The following is a 23,769-nucleotide window of genomic DNA, read 5'->3' as shown; positions in this document are numbered from 1 at the left end:
TATAGACATATATTTTAAGGTGTGGTCACCAGGAATCAATAATCCAGATTGATTCCATAATTAAAATAGACCCAAGTCAGGTTCAGTTTTATGGTAGTTTATTTACAATTAGGAAGGTAGAAGGTAGGGAAATAGAGATGGAGAGACTGGCCCAGGCCAGCAGAGACCCAGGCAGAGAGAGGGTTAAAAGGCTAATTATACTAGGCTACAAGCCACAAGACTTTAGCCATTAGAGAGGCAAGAAACCTACTTGACGTAGAGAGTCTGGAAACGCCAAGGTAGGCCCAAGGAAGTCAGCCTAACTTACCCACATGACAATTCAGAGGGGAAGATGCCTAAGGTCTCAGCAGAGATCCTTCAGCACCAAGTTCAAAGTGCCAACTCCCTCAACAGGAAGTTATCAACATACTTGAAGAGATAATGTCTTTTGTCACTTCCTGGGGGTCCACCTCTAATTCATGTGGGCAAATGACAGCCTCAGTACTGGTTTTGGACTGTCTAAAGGGCAGTCCCTTGTTCTTGATTTGTTGCTTATTGTCACATGTGGGTAACTCATCTCACCTCCCCACTAAGGGAGGTGGGGATGACATTATCTCTGGTGGCTAGAGTTTTAACTATGAATGGGCTTGAGCTAATTCTATTTACACAAAGTGCTGGTTCTGACACTGACAAAGGGGGGACTTTTGGGCCCCTCCCTTCTGTGTGGGTCAGTTTCCTCCTGTAACTGACCAGAGGTGGGCTCTTCATTGTGATGTGACTTTCAGCCCTCTACTCTGACTTGGGCCTCTCTAGGAGGGGGGTGACATTCAAGGATGTGACTGTGGACTTCACTCTTCTCCCCTCCCCCGAAGGAACTGTACAAGGAGGTGATACTGGAGAATGCCTGGAACCTTCTCTCTGTGGGTAAGGAATCCTCTCCCTTCTGCCTGAGTAGGCCATCCAAGGGAATATTGCCCTCAACAGCAGGCAGGGTTAGTAGCAGTTTTCAGTCAAGAAGAAGGGATGGGGGCTGGTATTCTGAGTCCCAGAGCCAGGGGCCTCCTGCTACCTGGTTCTCCTGAAAAAGGACCTTGCATTGTGTAATGGGACTTTGGGGGTTCCCTTTGGTACTCCTGAAGTCTGAGATCAAATGCCTGTTGGAGAATCTCAGATGTGGAAGTAATCTCAGAGCTTATTCTATCTCGCCTCTCTCTGGACCGCAATTGGGTCTCCCAAACCCATCTGGGAAAACTGTTCAGGAGGGTTTTCCTCCTACCTTCTTCCCCTCTAGAGTGGATCTACTATTGGGAATCGTTTTCTCTTTAACCAGCATAAACTCCTAGTTCAGAGTTCCTAGGTGTCCCAAGGAAATCATGTTTCTCTTCAGTCTTCGCTCCTATTACCCTAAGCCTCCAGCAGAATCAGTGAGGAAGGGAGGGAAGGGATGAAACTTTTATAACAATCTGCTCTTGGCTCGGGGCTCTGCGGAGGGTTTTCTCTATAACATCATGCCACTTCTTCCTCACCTTCCTCATTCTAATTCAGTGACACAGTAACCCCCATTTTACAGATGAGGAAATAGATTCGATTAAGTGGCTTATTCTGAGGCACCCACATAGGAGCTGTTTGTGATGAAATATAAACTGAGACCTTCCTGCCTCTAATCCCAGATCCCTGCCCCTCCCCTTCTAGCTGCCTTTCATTTCCAGGTAAAGGAAAACTATGGGCTGAGTTCAACCTTCTCTGAGGAAAATGCCCTAGAACCTAATATTCTGGTTCAAGATTGATTCCTGGACTTTCTCCCCTCCCCACACTAAATTCTGTGGAGACTACTTCTAGAGTCCCTGTAAGCCTCCTGCAGGCCCTTCTAGCCCCCCTCTATGATTTTCAGGATGAGTGGACTTGCTGAGAGACAGTATTGGGCCCAAGGAGGATTATTGAGTTCTGCAGGAGAGGAGAAAGAGACTCTCTGAGAGAACACTCCATGAGGACCAGAGAGGTCTTAGGGAGGGAAGAGCAGGCAGGGTGATGGGACAAAATCCTATCCCTTGAGGTCCTTGGGTCTAGGGCTTCAGACTGACCCTTGGACCCAGTGTGGGAGTTTAGGAGTTTCTGCCAGAATGGACCAGAACTGGATGGGTGGGGGAGGGTGGCTTTTTCTCATTCTGGTTCCCCAAGCAGGGTAACAAGCCGATCCTACCCTAGGCTCCTGCACTACAGACACTGAGGGGTAAGGGCAGACTCCTGTGGGAACCCCATGGAAAGAGTCTGAGTGGTGTCATTGGATTCCCCAACATTTTCCTAAAGAGAACTCAGTGAAGAGCTTCTCTCCATCCTTCTTCCTGACTGATTCTCTCTTGCCTAGGGCTTCCAGCTCTCCCAGAAGACGTGATCTCTAATTTGGAGCAGATGGAAGCCCTGTGGGTGCTGGAGAAAGAATGCCTGAGGAGCTTCTGCCCAGGTAAGGGAGGGGAAAAGAGGTGTGGAAGAGCTGGGGTGACCAGAGGCTTCTGTATGCTCTGGTGAAGCTAGGGCTAGATTTGGGGACAGGAGGACCCAACTTGGAATTCTTTTTCAGAGATTTTAGCAGGGGCTTACTGGGGAAGTCACTGAACCCCTGAGCCTTAGTTTCCCCATCTGTAAGATGAGGCTGTTGGACTAAATTTCCTATGTGCTCCCTTCATGGGATCAGTCTGTGACCCTTTAAGAAGTCAGTGTTTGGGACGGAAGGGCCTGGAAGTCTCCTGCAGGTACCAGATGGGCTGAGCTTATCCCCTATGCATGTATGAGTGCTTGCTTTGTGCTGGTTCCTGGGCTCGGTTACAGGAGAGATAAAGGGCTGCAGTGGACAACCCCTGCCCTCATGGAGCTCACCCTCTGTTAGAGCAGACAGCAGCATGCCAACAGTTCTGTAGAAGCTGTCTAGATTGTAAAAATAATACACTCAAAGAATTGATTATGGATATAAACTGATTAGATACTCTGCTTTCTATGCTTACAAAGTATCTTCAGCTTATATAAGTGAAGGGAAGTTCATAAGTGAACTTCTCTTTAGAGCCAGGTGCAAAGACACTAAGGAGACTCTTGTTATACAAAAATAAACTATTTATTGAGAATATAAGGATAAAGAAGGATTTCTAACACTAAGAGATTCTAACTCCACCCAAATAAAGCTCACTGGTTCCACAAGGAACTGCTTCTCCACAGGCTACACTGATCCTTCCTGACCTGACTAACCCAAATTTTCCCTATTCTACAATAAACTAACACTATTATCCTTTAAAGAAGCATATAATTTTTAACTTTGTCTCGAAGTTATAAAAGAAAAAAAACAAAGGCCAGCTGGCTGAGCCTTAGCAAGAACCAAGTTAGGACTCTGAATCTTAGCAGACTCAGAGTCGAAACCAAAGACCAGGTCTTTTCTTTGGTCTTCTTAGAAATAAAACAATTTACAAAACAGCAATAGACAGTCACTAGTGTTTCCCAAGTTAGAAAAGGAAATCACTTTTCTCCTTCAGGATTTTCCCTCCTTTCTTCAGATAGTATGGAGAGAGAGAAAAGAAGATGTTACCTGCTTCCAAAACTCAGAGGGAGAGTAACTGCCAGAGATTAACTGCCACAGAAAAATCATTACACCTCCCTCACACACTGTCAGCATTTGAAACTGACACTCTGTCTCAGATCTCTTTCAAATACAATTCTTTCTAAAGCCAGATTTTCCCTTTCTTATCTCTAAACTAATGTAACAAGACTAATATCATCCTTATGAGATCCCAGCTCCAGGGCAGCCAATCACAAGAGGGAAGTCTCTGAAAGGAAGGAACACTAGAGAGGTTACTGGGGGGAGGTGGCCTGGGGCTTCAAGAGAGCCAGACTGAGGAATCTGGGGGAAAGTATACCAGAGAAAACAAGGGAAAAGCACCAGCACAACTCATTGCAAATGGCCATCACTAGCAGTTTAATCCTGAACCCAAGGACAGATTTTGGACAGTATCTCATGAGGATGAAGGCTCAAGTGAGAGTGTTTGGAGCATTGGGAAGAAATGTTTTATCAGTTCCCAGAGGGAGTCATTCCCTCATTAGTGTGGGAAAGGCTGAAAAAGAAAGAGCAATTGGGGCTCTGGAGGGAGGAATAGACGGACTTAGATGAGAGATAGGATGGGATTTTTTTGTGCATGGAAAGAGATTTTCTTTAAGAGAAGAATGACCTTTTCCGCTGATCTGGAGGCCAAAAAGGAAAAGGAGGCAGCTGAGCTGAGTGAGATGTGGAGGATAAGAGAGCTTTGCAGAGAGGTCCAGCTTTTGTTCAGTGAAATATGAACCCAAGTTCTCAGCTCAGAAGGTGAGGCAGGGAGTGGGAGGAAGCCATAAGAGAAAGCTGGAGACAAGTGAAATAAATAAAACGTAAATATTAGTAGGTTAATGTGTTTAGGTTGTTTTTCTAGGCACTAGATAAAATAACCTTTTTGGACCATTATCAGAAGTCCTTTAGGTTTGGGAAGGATTCCAGGGAGAAACTGATACATTATTACTATGTTGTAAAATAGGGTTTTATTATAAAACTGGGACAGGTAGGGGAAGGGAGTGGGATGATCTTACTGGGTCTTAAAACTAATCCCTCCCACCAAAGTCCAATAGGATACAAACAGATGTTACTACACTTATCTCTTCCTCCAAATCCCCGGTTGCCTGTACTATATCCTAACTAGAATCCCCCCTTTTGCTAGTAATTCAGAATAAGGGAAAGCTGGAAGGTTGACAGGTTCACTGGGTCAGCAAGGCATATCTTACAACTGTTGTCCTCTGGGTCTGGCAGGAATCCAGTTGAATCACAGCAGTAGCAGGTATAAATCCAAAAGGAAGGGGAATAAGGATCTTACTAATGCAGTCCACCTGTGCAGTTTAAACTGAACTCAACCACTTCCTAGCAGGTGAAAGGCTTGAGGTCCACACAGACAAGGTCTTCCAGAGAGCAAGTCTAGTACCTCCAGAGAGCAATTGTTCCAGCTCAATCCCTGTCACCAGAGTTCTGGAATTCTCTCTCTGCCTATGCCTTTGTACTTCCTGCTTTCTTTGATTTCCCTATAACAGTTCTCCCCTTTGCACAAAGTCAAAATAGTGTTTACAACACTATTTTGGTATTTGTGCACTAACAAACTTATATTTCCCCTAAACTAAAATTCTTACTCAAAATAACAAATAACATATACTTATCTATCTTATCCTATCTAATACTACCTTACTATAAGGATTTGATCAAGGAAAGGAAAAAGGAAAATTATACAATGAACAGTTACAAAGTTCAAAGTACAAGTCAAACATATGCAACATCAAAATTAGCAACAAAACATCAAAAAAGAAATACAAACAGAAATTTCATGCAAAACATTACAATCAAAATACTAATCTTATAAACTAATACAGAAAAATTATATTACTATTGTAATGCATAAAGAGCAAAGTTAGAAATTTTGACAAATTAAAATTAACACAACATTGCATAAGTTTTTACACAAAAGTTAAACCAATCCATCAAACTTACTTATGCAAAATACATTTAAAAGTAGATAAAAAGTTAACAGTCTTATTCTAAAGTAAATCTTATTCCTATTCCACAAAACTGAACTTTTACATAGAAAAGTATGTATTTAAAAACTTAACCAGCATCAAATATCAAGTACATACATAATTTTACATATATACATATAATACATACAATATATACATGTGTGCTATGTATATACCCAATGTTTACATACAGGTTACATACATACATATACATGCACTATAATACAATAATGCAATCCTAACTATAGTACACACTATTTACACATATTTACATATCTATTTACATATTTATGTGATATGTGGTCTGTAATGTTATATGTTATATGTAATGCATGTTTGTTATGTATGTTGCAATGCATTTTGTAATGTAAATTTATACCTTATATTACCTCATCCATCCTAACTTTAAGCTATCTAACTATAGCCCTATCTCAATATAATCTCCTAAAACTAACCCTATCTAACTAAAATCTAAACTAAATTCTATCCGAAGTAACTAAATATTCATTGTTAGTAACTATCTTATGACTAATTATAACTTTGTTAGTACCTAACTATACATGGTGTCACTCATTCAACTAGTCAATCAATGTATCCTAACCATGTTTATGTTTTTGTGTATATGTTTTTGTTATGTTGTTATTTATGCTATGTTATGTTGTGTTATGTTACTGTTGCATGCCTTATACCTAGCAAAACTTCAGATTTTCCATCTTCTTATCTTGTTTGAAGAACTCTTCCTTTTCTCCAAAGTCCATAGTAGCAATATGTATTGTTGAATGCTTATATATATATATACATATATATATATGTTATGTTGCTATATTACATTACTCAAATTCCTTAGATACTTTAGTCCATTAATCACTTGATCCTCTTCATTGTAAATTTTCTTTAAAGTCTTTATCTGCTTAATATTTATAAGTCTTTCAGTCTTTGCACAATGTCCTTCAATTTTTTCTGAATCCTCCTCTTCATTAGCACTGGAATGATCCTCTTCCACTGGAATGTTCCTCTATTTTCTGAACTTTTTGACTCCAGTTTCTATTTGACTGATGAAATCTCAACTTTTCTGGAACTCTTCTTCTCCTTCTTCTACAATTTCTATATTTTCATTATTAATTCTATGAGCTAATTTATATGCAAACAATGATACCACGAATTTCTTCCTAATACTTTTACTGAAGATGGTGAAACTGTTAGGGTCTATTCTCCATGAGCCCACCCAACAAACCAAGACCGACACTGCAATTCACAAGAAGGCTCGTTTATTGAGCTGGTGCACCAGGGGAAGCTGCAAAGTAGCATTCCAAAAGGGTCAGGGGTGGTTACATGCTTTTATAGCAAAGCTAATCAGTAAGTGTCTGCCTTGCAGTTTCTGCTAGCTAAAATGGCCGGACAAGATAGGGTTTACAAGTGGTTGGGTGAGATAGGGTTTATCGGCCTTGCCGTTTTCACAGAGAGGGGAGAGAGTTTCTTACTTGGGTTGCTTATCATTCCCTAAGGGGGGCCTGGCCTCCTTCAAAACTAATACAATTGTATAAGGACCTACCTAACTCTCTTGTGTTGCTGATGTTTTGGCAAAATTTTTCACATAAACCATATCACCTGGTTGAAAATTATGAATAGAATAATCCAATGGGCCAGATTGGAGCAATACTCCCATGTCATGCAGTTCTCTAAGCCTTTGTTGTAATGTACTTAAATATCAAGCAATTTGACAATCTCCTCCTAAGAGAGATGTATAAATAGCCTTACAAGTCTTTGTTTGCAATGGAAGAGCATTTCATAAGATGATATATGCAGATCTGCTCTTTGTCTTGTATGCAGAAAAAACAAAACTATGGGAAGAATATCTGGCCGTTTTAGATGAGTTTCAGCAGAAATTTTCCCCAGCATAGTCTTGAGTTCCCTATTTATACACTCTACTTGACCTGAACTTTGTGGATTATAAGGAACATTACACTTAGGTGTTATTCCTAGATTCTCATACCCTTAAGAATATCTTGTGTGAAATGAGGTCCTTTATCAGAAGCTATGGTAATTGGTACATTAAAACTATGAACAATTTCCTTAAGTAACACTTTCACCACAAAACTAGCTGTATTTGTAGTAGATGGAAAAGCTTCAGACCACTTTCTTAATCTATATACAATTACAAGACAAAACTTGTATCTCCCAACAATTCTTTTCTGTGTGATACTTCTTGAACCTTCTGATAACACAAAACCTTGATATTGCACTTGAGGCAAAACCCATTATAATTTTGCCTTGGAGATTTTATGCCCATACTTATATAATTCTATCCAAAGAATCTTGCTATCTCTCAGACACACCTTTGCATTTGGGGATGCAAGAAGAATATCATCCACAAAATGCACCAATTTACTTTCTTTGAATTTTATAGTTTTCAGATCTCTTTAGAATTTGTGAAAGTTGGCTAGGTGAGTCTGTATAACTTTGAGGACAACGAGTGCAAGTTTAATGAGTCTTTTCCCAGGTAAAAGCAAAGATATATTGAGAATCCTCATGAATGGGAATTGAGAAAAATGGTGAACATAAATCTACCACAGTGAAATATCTTGCCTGACTTGGAATGGAAGAAATTATAATAGCTGGGCTTGGTACAACAGAATGAGTTTTGATTACATAATCATTGACAGCTCTTAAATCCTGAATAAATCGATATACAGGTTTGCCATTCTCATCCAACTTTGGTTTTTTATTTGGAAGAATACGAATATTAAATTCTGAAAAGCAAGGTATAATAATCCCTTGTTGGATTAGAGATTAAATTTCTAACCCTCAGTTGCTTCTTTAGTCAAGGAATATTGTACACTGGTCCTTCCTTAGTCCTCACCCTGACTGGAGTAACTAATTTCAATAAACACACATCATTCGAAGACTTTGACCAAAGATTCTTAGGGATATCTTCAGGTATTGGATAGGCTGAACCTAAGTCACCCTCTGTACTGACTGAATCTAAGAACAGCAATGGAAATGCTTTCAGAGATTCTTCTGGTAGATATAAAGAGATATCAGCAGTTTCAGTACAGTGGATCGTCACCCTCAGTTTACACAATAAATCTCTACCTAAGAGATTCATTGGGCATTCTGGAATACAAAGGAATGCATGCTCCACAGATAATGGACCTAGAGTAATCATTTTAGGTTGTAATTTTGCTTACTCTCTGCGGTTTACCAGTAGCACCTATTACTTCCATTGTACCAACAGCTCTACAATTCTCAGGAAAGCTTTGAAAAAGTGATTTACTGGATCCATTATCAACCAGAAGGTTATAAATCTGGTCTCCAATAGTTATAGACACATGCAGTTCTGTACTATTTGGTGGTTAGAATGTTTCCAACACCAGAGTTGATACAGTAACATCAGTACAAAGCTCAGTTATTTCCTGTCCATCCAAACTCATATCTGCTTGAATTGCATGACATTCCCAGGATTTTACATCTTTAACACCTTCATCTGATTTTATACTCCTCCCATTGGTCCTTTTCATCTCTACCTTGGTATCATTGTTCTTGTTTACGATCACATTATCCTTATTCATTTTACATCCTTCATTATTTTCCATTATTACACAATCATTAGAATCTCCAACTATTTTTACATAACAATTTTCTTTTTCCTCACAACCCTTAACAGTAATTACATTATCCTTTTTTTCTATCTCATTCACAAATTCATTATCTTTTATCCTTATTACATTCAATTCCATTGATTACCAACCCATTTTCCTTTGATATTTCAAATACCTTAGAACTCCAGGTACACCTCCATAATAAACATGCCCCTTTGTTCTGATCACCTGTCTGACCACAAACTATGGCTATATTTTGACCTTTCTCCTGATTTCATCCACTCCTACATTATCTTTAAATCTGAGACTTGGGCTCCTTGGCAACAAGCATTTGGATATCTGTTAACATTATTTCATCTCTGGTAATTGTTTCCATTATTTCAACCATTATTCTGTCTATAGCCATTATTGTTATATCTATTAAATCCATTGTTTCTGTTAATTTGTCTGGAAAACTGTCCTCTCTATCTACAATCCTGTACAAAACGTCCAGTTTTATTCTATAAGTAGTACCTTTGGGGACCAGATATTCTTTCCCTTGGAATATATTGCTCCCTTGGTTGCACTGATCTAAGAGCAGGAACAGCTATGACTTCCTTTATTTCACTATCTTTGGCCCTATCATTTGCTTCTCTCCATTATTTCCTTAGATTTTCAATTATCATGTCTTTATCATCATTAACTTTGTCTTTATCAGCTACATATATGTATGTTGCCTTTCTCTTAAGTTCCTCTACAGACATCAGTTCCCAGTCTGGACAATATTCTTTGAAAAACTTTCTCACTGCTGAGTACACATTATTGACAAAAAGCCATTTGATGTGGGCAGTGGTCTTATCTGCCAAAACATCTAACCCTAGCTATAACTCAGCAGCTTCAGTAATTCTATCCAGAAAACCTGCAGGTGTTTCATCAGGATTCTGTCTTACTTTCTCAAACTTCGATAACTCACAGTACTCCCTAAAATTATAACCCTTGCCCAAATCTTTTCTAGATTTGACCTACCTGGCTCGCCAAATGAAATAAATAAAATATAAATATTTGTAGGTAAAAGGTTTAAGGAATAGTTGTTTTTTCTAGGCACTAGATGAAATAGCCCTTTGAGACCAGTTATCAAAAGTTGTTTAGTTTTGGGAAGGATTCCAGGGAGAAACTGACAAGTTATTACTATGTTGTAAAACAGGGTTTTATTATAAAACTAAGACAGGTAGGGGAAGAGAGTGGGATGATCTTACTGGGTCTTAAAACTAATCCCTCCCACCAAAGTCCAATAAGATACAAAGAGATGTTACTACATTTATCTCTACCTACAGATCCCTGGCTGCCTTTACTATAACCTAACCAGAATCTCCCCCCCAAACCCCTTTGCTAATAATTCGGAGTAAGGGAAAGCTAGAAGGTTCACAGGTCCACTGGTCAGCAAGAGATATCTTACAACTGTTTTCCTCTGGGTCTGGCAAGAATCCAATTGAATCACAGCAGTAGCAGGTATAAGAAAGGGATGGAAGGATGTTACTAACACAGTCCACCTGTCCCTATAACACCAGGAAATCTTTGGAAAGCTGCTGTAGTGGGTGGCAAAGGGAATCCATGATGGAGATGTCACAGGTTTGCCTTATCATGGTGAGGTACCCAGCTACTATCAGAGAGCCTCAATGTAGAGTAGAGCCAGGCAGCTGGTTTACTGATTTTCCTTCTCTCGATTGATCTGCAGCCCATGAAGAGGAGTGAAGACTGCTCCCTTACTTGGAAACAATCCAAGGCTAAGCTTTCCCCAAATTATCAGCCCAGGCCCTTTCCTGGTCTCTGGGTCTCAATCTTTGTCCTGTTCTTGGATAATCAGGTGACCAGAGCACTTCACTTTAGGGAGATGAGAGCCTAGAGAGAAGCCTCTGGGATCTTAAGTATTGGGTCTGCTCTAGTTCCAATGGAGTTACTGTTGACTGCTGAGAAATAAGGGCAAGAGAAAGACAGAAACACGGCTGAGGCCAGAGCATGCATTTGCCTTCCAGGAGAGAGACAGAATATAAGGATACTGGTAGAGTGTGGGCCTGACATGATCCCTGGGCCCAGTCAGTAAACATATTAAATAATAAATATGTTCTAGGAACTGTGCTAAGCCCTGGGAATACAAAAGAAGAGAAACACCAGTTTGGGCTGTCCTTGAGCTCACAATCTAGAACCCAGACATGGAGGTGGTTTAGAAAAAACCACAGATCCTGAATCTCACTCTTAGATGATCTAGGGAGAAAGGAGTGTTGAGGAATTGGAATGCTTTTAATTCAACAGGGAAATCAGGAACTATAGAGGAGTGAAGAGAATGACAGTTTAAGGAGAAAAACCAATCAAAGGAAGAAATAATACAAATTCTAATGATAAAAATAAACATCACTATTTGCATAAGATTCCTAGTATGTGTCATACACTTTATAAATATTATCTCATTAAATCCTCATAGGAACCCTAGGAGTCACTTGATATTATGTCCATTTTATAGTTGAGGAACTTGAGACCAACAGAGCTCCTGTGACTTGCCCAGGCTTAAAAGTCCTAGCAAGATTCTGAGGTACAATGAGAATGCACCATGTCCTGTATTGGGAGTTTTAAGACGAATATCATGAAAATGCCAGCTTCTATATCAGATGGAAGAGAATTGTATGAGCTTTCTTGCCCATTTCCTTAAAAAAATCCATGGACTCAAATTACTATATGAGACATATTTTTAAACATGTGAAATACCATGTTTTTGTTTAAATTGTATTTAATAGATTTTATTTTAGTGAAAAGAGGCACTTAAAGAAAAGTAATGGTTGCTCTCAAGGAGTAGGGAACAGAACAAAATCTTTTATGCCTTGGATAAATGCAAAAAAGAGTGCTGAATTTCTTTATCTGATCTCAGATACTGGAAGAAAAAATAAGGTCAAAAGCAATCACGAAGGGAATTAGATAATGCTTACAGAGAAGCTAGATGATGAAATAATAGGAATTTCTAGTCTACATGCACCCAGTGGTGTCATACCTATGAAGAGAAGATTGAATGTACAGAAAACGAAAATGAAAGCAGGGGGCAGTTGGGTAGCTCAGTGGATTAAGAGCCAGGTCTAGAGATGGGAGGTCCAAATCTGACCTCAGACACTTCCCAGTTGTGTGACCCTGGGCAAGTCACTTAACCCCCATTGCCTATCCCTTGCCATTCTCCTGTCTTGGAACCAATACACAATATTGACTCTGAGAAGTGTAAGAGGGAGAATTTTAGGTATTTTATAAATATATATTTAAAATATGGTCACCAGGAATCAACAATTCAGATTGATTCCATAATTAAAATAGACCCAAGTCAGCATACAGTTTAAGGTAGTTTATTTACAATTAGGAAGGTAAGAGTTAGGTAGATAAAAAAAGAGGGAGAGGCCAGTCCAGGCCTGGAGAGGCCTGAATGGAGAGAGAGGCTTAAAAGACTAATTAAACTAGGTTACAAGCCACAAGACTTTAGAAATCAGAGAGGCTATAAGCCTACTTAAGGCAGAGTTTGGAAACGCCAAGGTAGGCCAGGAAGTCAGCCTAACTTACCCAACGTGACAATTCAGAGTAGAAGCATTCTGAGGTCTCAGCCAAGAACCTTCAGACCCAAGTCCAAAGCTGGAACTCCTTAACTCACAAACTTCTGAATTCCTGAACTCCCGAACTAACTCTACCAGGTTGTAACCCATGTATTTAATTTTTTTTATTAGACATTTATTAATATTTGTTTTTAACCTGTTTACATACTTTATGCCCCTACTTTCCCCTTCACCCCCCCGCTCTCCTCCCACCCATGGCCAACGCACATTTCCACTGGTTGTAACATGTGTCCTTGTTCAGGGTCTATTTCCCATTCATGACCGCCTCAGCCCATGCATTCAAGCAATTGTTTATCTTATATGTTTCCTCTCCTGCAGTCCTTCCTCTGAATGTGGGTAGCATCTTTACCATAAATCCCTCAGAGTTATCTTGTGTCATTGCAGTGCTGCTGGTACAGGAGCCCATTACATTTGATTTTACCATAGTATATCAGTCTCTGTGTACAATGTTCTTCTGGCTCTGCTCCTTTCACTCTGCATCATTTCCTGGAGGTCTCTCCAATTTGCATGGAATTCCTCCAGTTTATTATTCCTTTTAGCACAATAGTATTCCATCACCCGCATATACCACAATTTGTTCAGCCATTCCCCAATTGAAGGGCATCCCCTCATTTTCCAGTTTTTTGCCACTACAAAAAGCGCAGCTATAAATATTTTTGTACAAGTCTGCTCATCTATGATCTCTTTGGAGTAAAAACCTAGCAATGGTATGGATGGATCAAAGGGCAGGCAGTCTTTTATAGCCCTTTGGGCATAGTTCCAAATTACCAGCCAGAATGGTTGGATCAGTTCACAACTCCACCAGCAATGCATCAATGTCCCGATTTTGCCACATCCCCTCCAACATTCATTACTCTCCCCTTCTTTCATTTTAGCCAATCTGCTAGGTGTGAGGTGATACTCCAGAGTTGTTTTCATTTGCATTTCTCTAATTATTAGAGATTTAGAACACTTTCTCATGTGCTTATTGATACTTTTGATTTCTTTACCTGAAAATTGCCTATTCATGTCTCTTGCCCATTTATCAATTGGGGAATGCCTTGATTTTTTATACAATTGCTTTAACTCCTTGTATATTTGAGTAATTAGACCCCTGTCAGAGTTTTTTGTTATAAAGATTTTTTCCCAATTTGTTGTTTCCCTTCTGATTTTGACTACATTGTTTTTGTTTGTACAAAAGCTTTTTAGCTTAATATAATCAAAACCATTAAATTTACATTTTGTAATTTTCTCTAACTTGCTTGGTTTTAAAATCTTTCCTTTCCCAGAGATCTGACAAGTATACTATTCTGTGTTCACTTAACTTATTTATAGTTTCCCTCTTTATATTCAAGTTATTAACCCATTCTGAATTTGTCTTGGTGTAGGGTGTGAGATGTTGATCTAAGCCTAATCTCTCCCATATTGTTTTCCAAATTTCCCAGCAGTTTTTGTCAAATAGTGGATTCATGTCCCAGAAGTTGGGCTCTTTGGGTTTATCATACACTGTCTTGCTGACATCATTAACCCTGAGTCTATTCCACTGATCCTCCCTTCTATCTCTTAGCCAGTACCATATTGATTTAATGACTGCTGCTTTATAGTATAGTTTGATATCTGGTACTGCTAGGCCCCCTTCCTTCACATTTTTTTTCATTATTTCCTTTGATATTCTTGATCTTTTGTTATTCCAGATGAAATTTGTTATAGTTTTTCCTAATTCAGTAAAGAAGTTTTTTGGTAATTTGATAGGTATGGCGCTAAATAGGTAAATTAATTTGGGTAGAATGGTCATTTTTATTATGTTAGCTCATCCTACCCATGAACAGTTAATGGATTTCCAATTGTTGAGGTCCAGTTTTATTTGTTTGGAAAGTGCTTTGTAGTTGTTTTCATATAATAGCTGTGTTTGTTTTGTTAGATTGATTCCCAAGTATTTTATATTGTCTAGGGTGATTTTAAATGGGTGTTTCTCTTTCTACCTCTTGTTGTTCTAATGTGTTGGAAATGTATAGAAATGCTGATGATTTATGTGCATTTATTTTGTATCCTGCCACTTTGCTAAAGTTGTTGATTATTTCTACCAGCCTCTTAGTTGATTCTCTAGGATTTTTTAAGTAGACCATCATATCATCTGCAAAGAGTGATATCTTAGTCTCCTCATTGCCTATTTTGATACCTTCAATTTCTTTTTCTTCTCTAATTGCTATTGCTAGTGTTTCTAGTACTATGTTGAATAATAGAGGTGATAATGGGCATCCTTGTTTCACTCCTGATCTTATTGGGAAGGCTTCTAATTTATCCCCATTGCATATAATGCTTGTTGATGGTTTTAGGTATATATTGTTTATTATTTTTAGGAAGGGTCCTTCTATTCCTATACTTTTCAATGTTTTCAATAGGAATGGATGCTGCATTGTCAAAGGCTTTTTCAGCATCTATTGAGATAATCATGTGATTTTTGTTTGTTAGACTGTTGATATGGTCAATTATGTGGATGGTTTTCCTAATGTTGAACCATCCTTGCATTCCTGGTATAAATCCCACCTGATCATGGTGGATGATCTTCTTAATTACTTGCTGGAGTCTCTTTGCTAATATTCTCTATTTAAGATTTTTGCATCTATGTTCATTAGGGAGATTGGTCTATAGTTTTCTTTCTCTGTTTTTGGTCTACCTGGCTTTGGAATCAGTACCATATTTGTGTCATAAAATGAATTTGGTAGGACTCCTGCTTTGCTTATCATATCAAATAATTTGTATAGTATTGGGATTAGTTGCTCTTTGAATGTCTGATAGAATTCACTTGTGAATCCATCAGGTCCTGGTGATTTTTTCTTAGGGAGTTCTTTAATGGCTTGTTCAATTTCTATTTCTGATACGGGATTATTTAGGTATTCTATTTCTTCTGCTGTTAATCTAGGCAATTTATATTTTTGTAAATATTCATCCATATCTCCTACATTGTTATATTTGTTGCCATATAATTGGGCGAAATAGTTCTTAATGATTGCCTTAATTTCCCCTTCATTAGAGGTGAGGTCTCCCTTTTCATCTCTAATACTGTCAATTTGGTTTTCTTCTTTCCTTTTTCTTATTAGATTGACTAGTACTTTATCTATTTTATCTGTTTTTCAAAATACCAGCTTCTAGTCTTATTTATTAATTCAATAGTTCTTTTACTTTCAATTTTATTAATTTCTCCCTTAATTTTTAGTATTTCTAATTTAGTTTTCATCTGGGGGTTTTTTATTTGCTTACTTTCTAATTTTTTGAGTTGCATGCCCAATTGATTAATCTCTGCCCTCCTTAATTTGTTAATATATGCACTCAAGGATATAAATTTCCCCCTGAGTACTGCCTTGGCTGCATCCCACATAGTTTGGTAGGATGTCTCATCATTGTCATTCTCTTCAATGAAATTGTTGATTGTTTCTATGATTTCTTCTTTGACAATTTGGTTTTGAAGAATCATATTGTTTAATTTCCAATTGGTTTTTGACTTGCCTGTCCAGGTGCCCTTACTGATTATTATTTTTATCGCATTATGATCTGAGGTTACATTTATTATATCTGCTCTTTTGCATTTGTTTGCCATGATTCTATGCCCTATTACATGGTCAATCTTTGTAAATGTACCATGTGCAGCTGAAAAGAAGGTGTATTCCTTTTTGTCCCTATTTATTTTTCTCCACATATCAATTAAATCTAATTTTTCTAGGACTTCATTCACTTCTCTTACCTCTTTCTTATTTATTTTTTGGTTTGATTTTTCTAGATCTGAAAGAGGAATATTTAGATCTCCCACTATTATGATTTTACTATCTATTTCCTTCTTGAGCTCTGCCAGTTTCTCCTTTATGAATTTGGATGCTATGCCACTTGGTGCATATATATTGAGCAGTGTTATTTCCTCATTGTTTATACTGCCTTTAATTAGGATGTAATGACCTTCCCTGTCTTTTTTAATCATATCTATTTTTACTTTGGCTTTGTCAGAGATCATGATACCCACTCCTGCCTTCTTTTTCTCATTTGATGCCCAAAAGATTTTGCTCATACCCTTAACCTTGAACTTGTGTGTGTCTATCCACCTCATATGTGTTTCTTGTAGACAACCTATGGTAGGATTTTGGTTTCTGATCCACTCTGCTATTTGCTTCCGTTTTATGAGCGAGTTCATCCCGTTCACATTCAGAGTTACAATTGTTAGTTGTGTATTCACTGACATTTTTGTATCCTCCCCTAGACCCGCTCCTTCCTATTACACTATTTTCTTTTAAACCAGTGGTTTGCTTTGAGCCAGTATCCCTTATCCCCTCCCTTGATTGACTTCCCTTTCTGCCCCCTCCCTTGTTGTTCCCCTCTTTTTGTTTTTTAAAGACCAAATGAATTCCCTCCCCCTTCTTCTCCCCTCCCTTTTTTGGCCTCCCCACTCCCCTGCTCCCTTTGGTTTATCCCTTCTGACTTTCTCAGTAGGGTTAGATAGAGTTTTTTATCCGGATGGATAATAAAGCTACTCTTCCTTCTCCGGGTTGATTACACTGAGAGTAAGGTTTGATTATGCTCTCTTCCTCTCCTTCTTATGATATTATTCATCCCCTCCCCTTCCCATGCCCTCTTTGTGTGTAATAGAATATCTTATTTTTCTTATTTACTCGGATTTTTCTTGGTGTCCCCTACTATTCCCCCCCTCTTTCCCACCCCCCATGTCTTCTTAGACCATTTAGTATCCTGTCCTCTCCCTATGAATTATTCTTCTGGTTGCTATAATAGTGAATATTATAATAGTGTATAGAGTTCACTACAGAGAATTATACATAGCATTTCTCCACCTAGTAATACAGATAATTAGATCTTATTTATGCCCTTAATGAGTCAAGCTTAAAAGACTATGAGTTTTCTTTCTTTTCCCTCTGTTTCTTATTTACCTTTTCATCTTTCTCTTGATATTTGTGGTTGAGTGTCAAACTTTCCATTTAGTCCCGGTCTCTTTTGTGCAAAAACTTGGAATTCTTCAATTTTGTTGAATGCCCATACTTTCCCCTGAAAGTATATGGTTAGTTTCGCTGGGTAGTTGATTTGTGGTTGCAGGCCCAGCTCTCTTGCCTTTCTGAATATTGTATTCCAAGCCTTGAGGTCTTTTAGCGTTGAGGCTGCCAGATCCTGTGTGATCCTTATTGGTGCTCCTTGATATTTGAATTGTCTCTTTCTGGCTTCTTGTAAGATTTTTTTCTTTAACTTGAAAGCTCTTCAATTTCGCTATTATATTTCTGGGTGTTGACTTTTCTGGGTCCAGTGTAGAGGGTGTTCTATGGATCCTTTCAATGTCTATATTGCCCTCTTGTTGTAGAACTTCAGGGCAATTTTGCTGAATAATTTCTTTAAGTATGGAGTCCAAGTTTCTATTAATTTCTGCCTTTTCTAGAAGACCAATGATTCTCAAGTTGTCTCTTCTAGACTGGTTTTCTTGGTCTGTCACTCTCTCATTGAGATATTTCATGTTTCCTTCTATTTTATCAGTCTTTTGACTTTGTTTTATTTGTTCTTGTTGTCTTGAGAGATCATTGGTGTCTAAATGTTCGATTCTAGCCTTTAAGGACTGGTTTTCGGCTTTAATGTTTTGGTTTTTGGCTATAATTTTTTGGTTTTCCTTTTCAATCTGGTCATTTTTGGTCTTCAGTTGACTTGTCTCACTTTCCAATTGTGAAATTCTGCCTTTTAAACTGTTATTTTCTTGCCAGATTTCTTCCATCTTCCTCAGCATTTCATTTTTAAACTCTTCCATAGCTTGTGACCAGCTTTCATTCTTTTGGGGAGGTTTGGATTTTTGTTTTCCCTCCTCTGTTGTCTGGATTTTGTCTGTGTTGAAGTTGTCCAGTGTTCCAGAGTTTCTCTTGATAGTCTTTTTCTTCTGGGCTTCCTTATTGCTGGCCATTGTTAGCCCCGCCCCTTTTCAGCTTTGTCTTTGCACTCAGGGTCTGCCTGCTCCTTGCAAGCTCTGGGGGGCTCAGGTCTCCTTGTCCTCGGGGTCAGGCCTCCTGTTAGTTCCCGGTCTGCCCCTCTGCCCGAGGTTCCTTCAGCAGTCTTTGGGGCTGCTTCCACTGCTGCTCTCTGGTCCACACCGGGTCCTCACTGGAGGTCCAAGCCTGGGCTGGAGATAGTTATTCAAGCCTAGGGCACTGCCTTTGCCTGTGCAGATGCTCATAGGGCACTGCCTTCACCCTCGCAGAAGGTAGTGAAAGTCCATGGGCTGGAGATCTTTATTCGCACCTGAGGTGATGCCTTCAGCACTTGGGAAAGGCCGTGTTTTAGGGGCCTTTGTCCTGGCCCGAGGCGGTGCCTTCACCCATGTGGACACTCGGGAAAGTCTGTGCGTGCCCCCAGCCACCTGGGGTCCCTAGTCTTGCAGCACACAGGTACAAGCCCTGGGGCTTCTAGTGATTATCTGGTTGCCCCAGTCCTGTTTTCACACTTGTGCGTTGGCGTTGTGCTAGGTGTGTGGTGTGGGGGGTGGGGGAGGGGCTTCTTCCTCTCTCATTTTAGTGAGAGCTGTTTCACCCCTTTATAGCGTGGAAATGCCCCGATTCTGTGTACCTTCAATGCTGCACCCTGTTGTGGGGTTCCTTCGTTCTTCTGGTCTCGTTTTTATTTCCCCTTGAGGAGTTCTGTATGCTTTGGTCAGGAGAGATTGAGCAGCTGCTCCTTACTCTGCCGCCATCTTCGTAACCCACGTATTTAAAGAGATAGCATCCTGTGGGCCACCTCTAATTCAAGTGGACCAATGGCAGCCTTTACACTGATTTGGACTGCCCAAAGGACAGTCCCTTGTTCTTGATTTGATACTTATTGTCAGTGTGATCAACTATCTCCACTCCCCTTTTGAGGGAGGTGGGGATGATATAATCTAGATTGTCACGTGTGATTAAATTATCTCCACTCCCCCTGAGGGAGGTGGGGATGATATAATCTAGATGCCTAGGGTAAGTAGATTTTTGACTATGAATGGGCTAGAGTTAATTTCATTTACACAGAAGGAAGGTGTTTTTAAAAAAAGAAAATGAAAGGAAAAAGATTGAAAGCTAATTGTCTAGTACTGTGGACAAAGCATGCCCAACCACAAGATTTGGTCTCATCTGCTAGGATTTTGGGTCAAGTCACTCATCCAGCCTTTTTGAGGTCATGGTTTGAGTTAAGAATGTAATAAAGTTAGCCTGTCCAAAATCCCAGATTTATTATGAAGAGCCAGTGAGATCAAATGGGAGGCTCTTTCTTATTTAAATTGTTTAGCTCTGATGTAATGCCATTTTTAAAGCATGGATTGTGCCCATTTAAGTTGGAAGACTTTTCTTCATACCTAAAGAAATAGGATATAAAGTGGTTTATGTTCTGACAATGAAGGAAAGGACATAGTTATATTTGTGTATATGTCACTATATATGTATGTTTTCCTGTTTGTTTCTTTTAGAAGGAGAGATCAGACCTGAAATGAAGATGAATCCAACAGAAGTGAGTCTTCCTGTGGAAGAAATGGACTTACAAAGATACATGAGTGATGGTCCTGATAACTTTGCTTTCAGAGAATTCTGTGTTGCACCTCAAAATTCATCTCATATTGAACATCAAAGAATGCACACAGAGGAAAAATCTAGTGAAAATAATCAGTGCGGAAAGACTTTTATGCTGGATATCAGAGAAACCATACTGGTGATAGACCTTATGAATGCAAGCAATGTGGAAAGACACTGAGTAAGAGCTCCTTTCTTGCTCTACATAAGAGAGTCCACACTGGGGAGAGACCTTATGAGTGTACACAATGTGGAAAGACATTCATTCAGAGATCCCATCTTGCTATACATCAGAACATCCACAATGACAAGAAATCTTACGAATGCAAGAAGTGTGGAAAGACTTTCAGATGGAGCTTTGAACTTGCTCTACATCAGAGAATTCACACTGGGGAGAAACCTTATGAATGCAAGCAACGTGGAAAGACATTCACATATAACTCCAGGCTTGCTGTACATCAGAGAGTCCACAATGACAAGAAACCTTATGAATGCAAGCAGTGTGGAAAGACATTCAATGCAAGATCTCAGCTTGCCTTACATCAGAAAGTCCACACTGGGGAGAAACCTTATGAATGCAGGCAATGTGAAAAGACTTTCAGATGGACCTGTGAACTTGCTGTACATCAGAAAGTCCACACTGGAGAGGAACCTTATGAATGTAAGCAGTGTGGAAAAATATTCAGTTGGAGCTCCCATCTTGCTCATCATCAGAGAATTCACACTGGGGAGAAACCTTAAGAATACAAGCTATGTGGAAAGATGTACACATGAAGCTCCAGTTTTTCTGTTGTGTGAAGGAAATGTATCCTCCCCCCTTTCTGGAGCAGCATACCTGGCATGAGCCTGAACTTGTCTCAGCAGTGAGGATTGTGTGATGGAAACCATTTAGTGAGGATAGAATGGCAGGCAAAAAAAGGCAGCAATGGTGTCAAAATCATGAGACAAGGGCGAGGTGATGTCTCCTGCACTGACCCCTGGACTATTTCCCCGAGCAGCCCAGCAAAATAGAAAGCCACAGTTGACTCCTTAGATGAGATTTGTGAGTTAGTGGGCAGAGAGAAGTTTTGATAAACTGAGGTAAGAGCAGATACCAATGTTCATCTCTTTCAGTTTTGTTGCTGGCTGGACTTATCTGTGAGCATGGCTAGAGTGGCCTAATGGTGGCCACAGAAGAGCAAGCTAATTGGAGCAGTGAGGAAAGTATATCACTCCTATTTTTTCATCTTTCCCCCCTACTACATTAGAATGAATAAAATTAATTTGGGGCCAGTCTCATAATTTTTCCTCTTATACTATTCATCACAGAAACCACAGAGATTTACACTGAGCTCTCTGCTTGCTCAAAATCAGACAATTCACTCTACTGTCAAAAGCTCTCCTAAGATTAGGTCCAAATGAGCATATGATTTAGACCTAAAGTGTGATCCCATAAACAAATTGAGACAGCATAGAATAGTTTATCTTTCAGATCAATTTACTGATAATGGAAGTATTTTTATTATATTAACTTCAAAACTGTGTGTACAAACAAAACTAATGCAACCAAGATTAAAAGTAGAAACAAGAAGTTATTTGCTTTACAACAATATGTCCAATTAAATACTTCAGTTTTTAAAATATTCTAACCCTATTCATGAATGCCTTAATTTATATATTCATAGCATCTAGAACTAAAGAGGAGTTAATTTAGTAAGGGAATAATGACTTTGCTCTATAGAAATCATTTGTAATTAGCACCATTTCCTATGTAAGCATTTCCCAAAAATTCCTATGAAGCAAAAATTAAAAGATAACAAATGATATTATAGATTTCAAATATAAAATGAAATTGTTGACATTCCAATGCTTTCTTTTCAGTTGAATGAAGTATCAAAATAATTATCTTACATAGAAAATCACCATGCATCTATCATCTTGATACTCTGGACTGATTGCATTCAGAAGCCAGTGTAACATAAATGATACAATTATGCTTAATTTTACAATTTCTAAACCCATCACTTACACATCAAATCTTAAGCCTTTTTTGTATTAAGGTCTATGCTACATATGTGGCAAAAATTTATCACACCAATACAGAACTCCAAGCTAAATAGATTTGTTGGGAGGCTAGACTCTCAATAAAGCCAGACCCTGATCAAATCAAGAGCAGAGATCCTGAGCCTTTGTAGATAGCCTTTTTATGGCAAGAAATCTCATGATGCAGTGACAGAAAATATAGTCACAATGAAAATAGGATGGATACAAAATTATTCATATGAGCATCTTAATGACACAAGTGTGATTAATCTGGTAAGTATAAAAACATCACTATGGGTGGTAACTGCAGTTTTCAGGGTCTTGGCATTTTCATTGATGATTATAGTGGAATAGTAGAAGTCAGCAATTTTGGTTAATATGTGAAAATAAGAGTAGCCCTCCATCTCCTGTGTGACTTCTCTTTTTCTGCAAACAAGTCCTAATCTGATGAATACAATGAGTAGGATACAATACAATGAAACTTCGAAAGAGTTGCCTTAGAAACAGACTGACAGATGAGCATTTCCTTTCCTTTGGCCCCCTCTTTAAAAAGTTTGCCCATCACTGGTCTAGATGATTACTTAGGGCCAATAACAGAAGGTAAAACTGTTTTGGAAAGGCCAACAGAATGTAGATGACAGGCTAACAGTCCAGGCAGAGGCAACAAACACAGGGATAGTTCATTCATTAAACAAGGGAAGGTGGGAAAGGGAATTTGGATAACCTTATCTATCACTACCTAACCCTCCCCACAGATCTACAGTTGTTCCCTCATGGAAAGCCTTCACAGAGATTGAGCTACACTGGTCCTTACCTATCTGCCTGAAGACCTAGTCCCTAATATAAATAAACTACTAATAATAAAATAAGAAATAATAAATAAATAAACTGACCCAACCCCCGCCCTGGAAGGTAACAGAGGTATTGATTTTTTTTAAAAACCCTTACCTTCCATCTTGGAGTCAAGTCAATACAGTGGCTCCAAGGCAGAAGAGTGGTAAGGGTAGGCAATGGTGGTCAAGTGACTTGCCCAGGTTCACACAGCTTGGAAGTATCTGAGGTTAGATTTGAACCTAGAACCTCCCGTCTCTAGGTCTGGCTCTCAAACCACTGAGATACCCAGCTGCCCCCCAGAGGTAAATTGAATTTTTGCAGTTAAGCAAGACAGGGCCCAGGAAGAGGTTCTGGGTCCAAAAGGACCCAAACCTAGTTCTCACAGATGGCTCATCTGTACAGGATCACTCAGGAAGCTCAACAGATGTTTCAGTCAGGTAACAGAGAAGCAGGTAGGATAGATAAGTCCAAATATAACACAACCAGCAAAGGGAGGTATCCGGTCCCTCTTCAGGTCAAGAGAGAATGAATCCAGCACAAGCTAATTGCCTCTCCCCATTAGGATTCTAGAATTCTTGCTCTGCTTTACCATGCCTTTGC

General features: G+C 39.1%; 1 protein-coding gene across 1 annotated transcript in view; it reads left to right on the top strand.

The window, feature by feature from the left end:
- LOC123233181 (zinc finger protein 208-like) overlaps positions 1-23,769 on the top strand; it is a 347,813-nt gene that overhangs the window by 262,417 nt on the left and 61,627 nt on the right. Inside the window, exon 5 of the mRNA XM_044659331.1 lies at positions 20,442-21,043. Coding sequence (XP_044515266.1) covers positions 20,442-21,043 — 602 coding nt within the window. The remainder of the gene's footprint in view (positions 1-20,441; positions 21,044-23,769) is intronic.

This window comes from Gracilinanus agilis, chromosome 2, assembly GCF_016433145.1.
Source record: "Gracilinanus agilis isolate LMUSP501 chromosome 2, AgileGrace, whole genome shotgun sequence".
NCBI classification, from domain to species: Eukaryota; Metazoa; Chordata; class Mammalia; order Didelphimorphia; family Didelphidae; genus Gracilinanus; species Gracilinanus agilis.
This window is presented reverse-complemented; position numbering and strand designations above follow the sequence as displayed.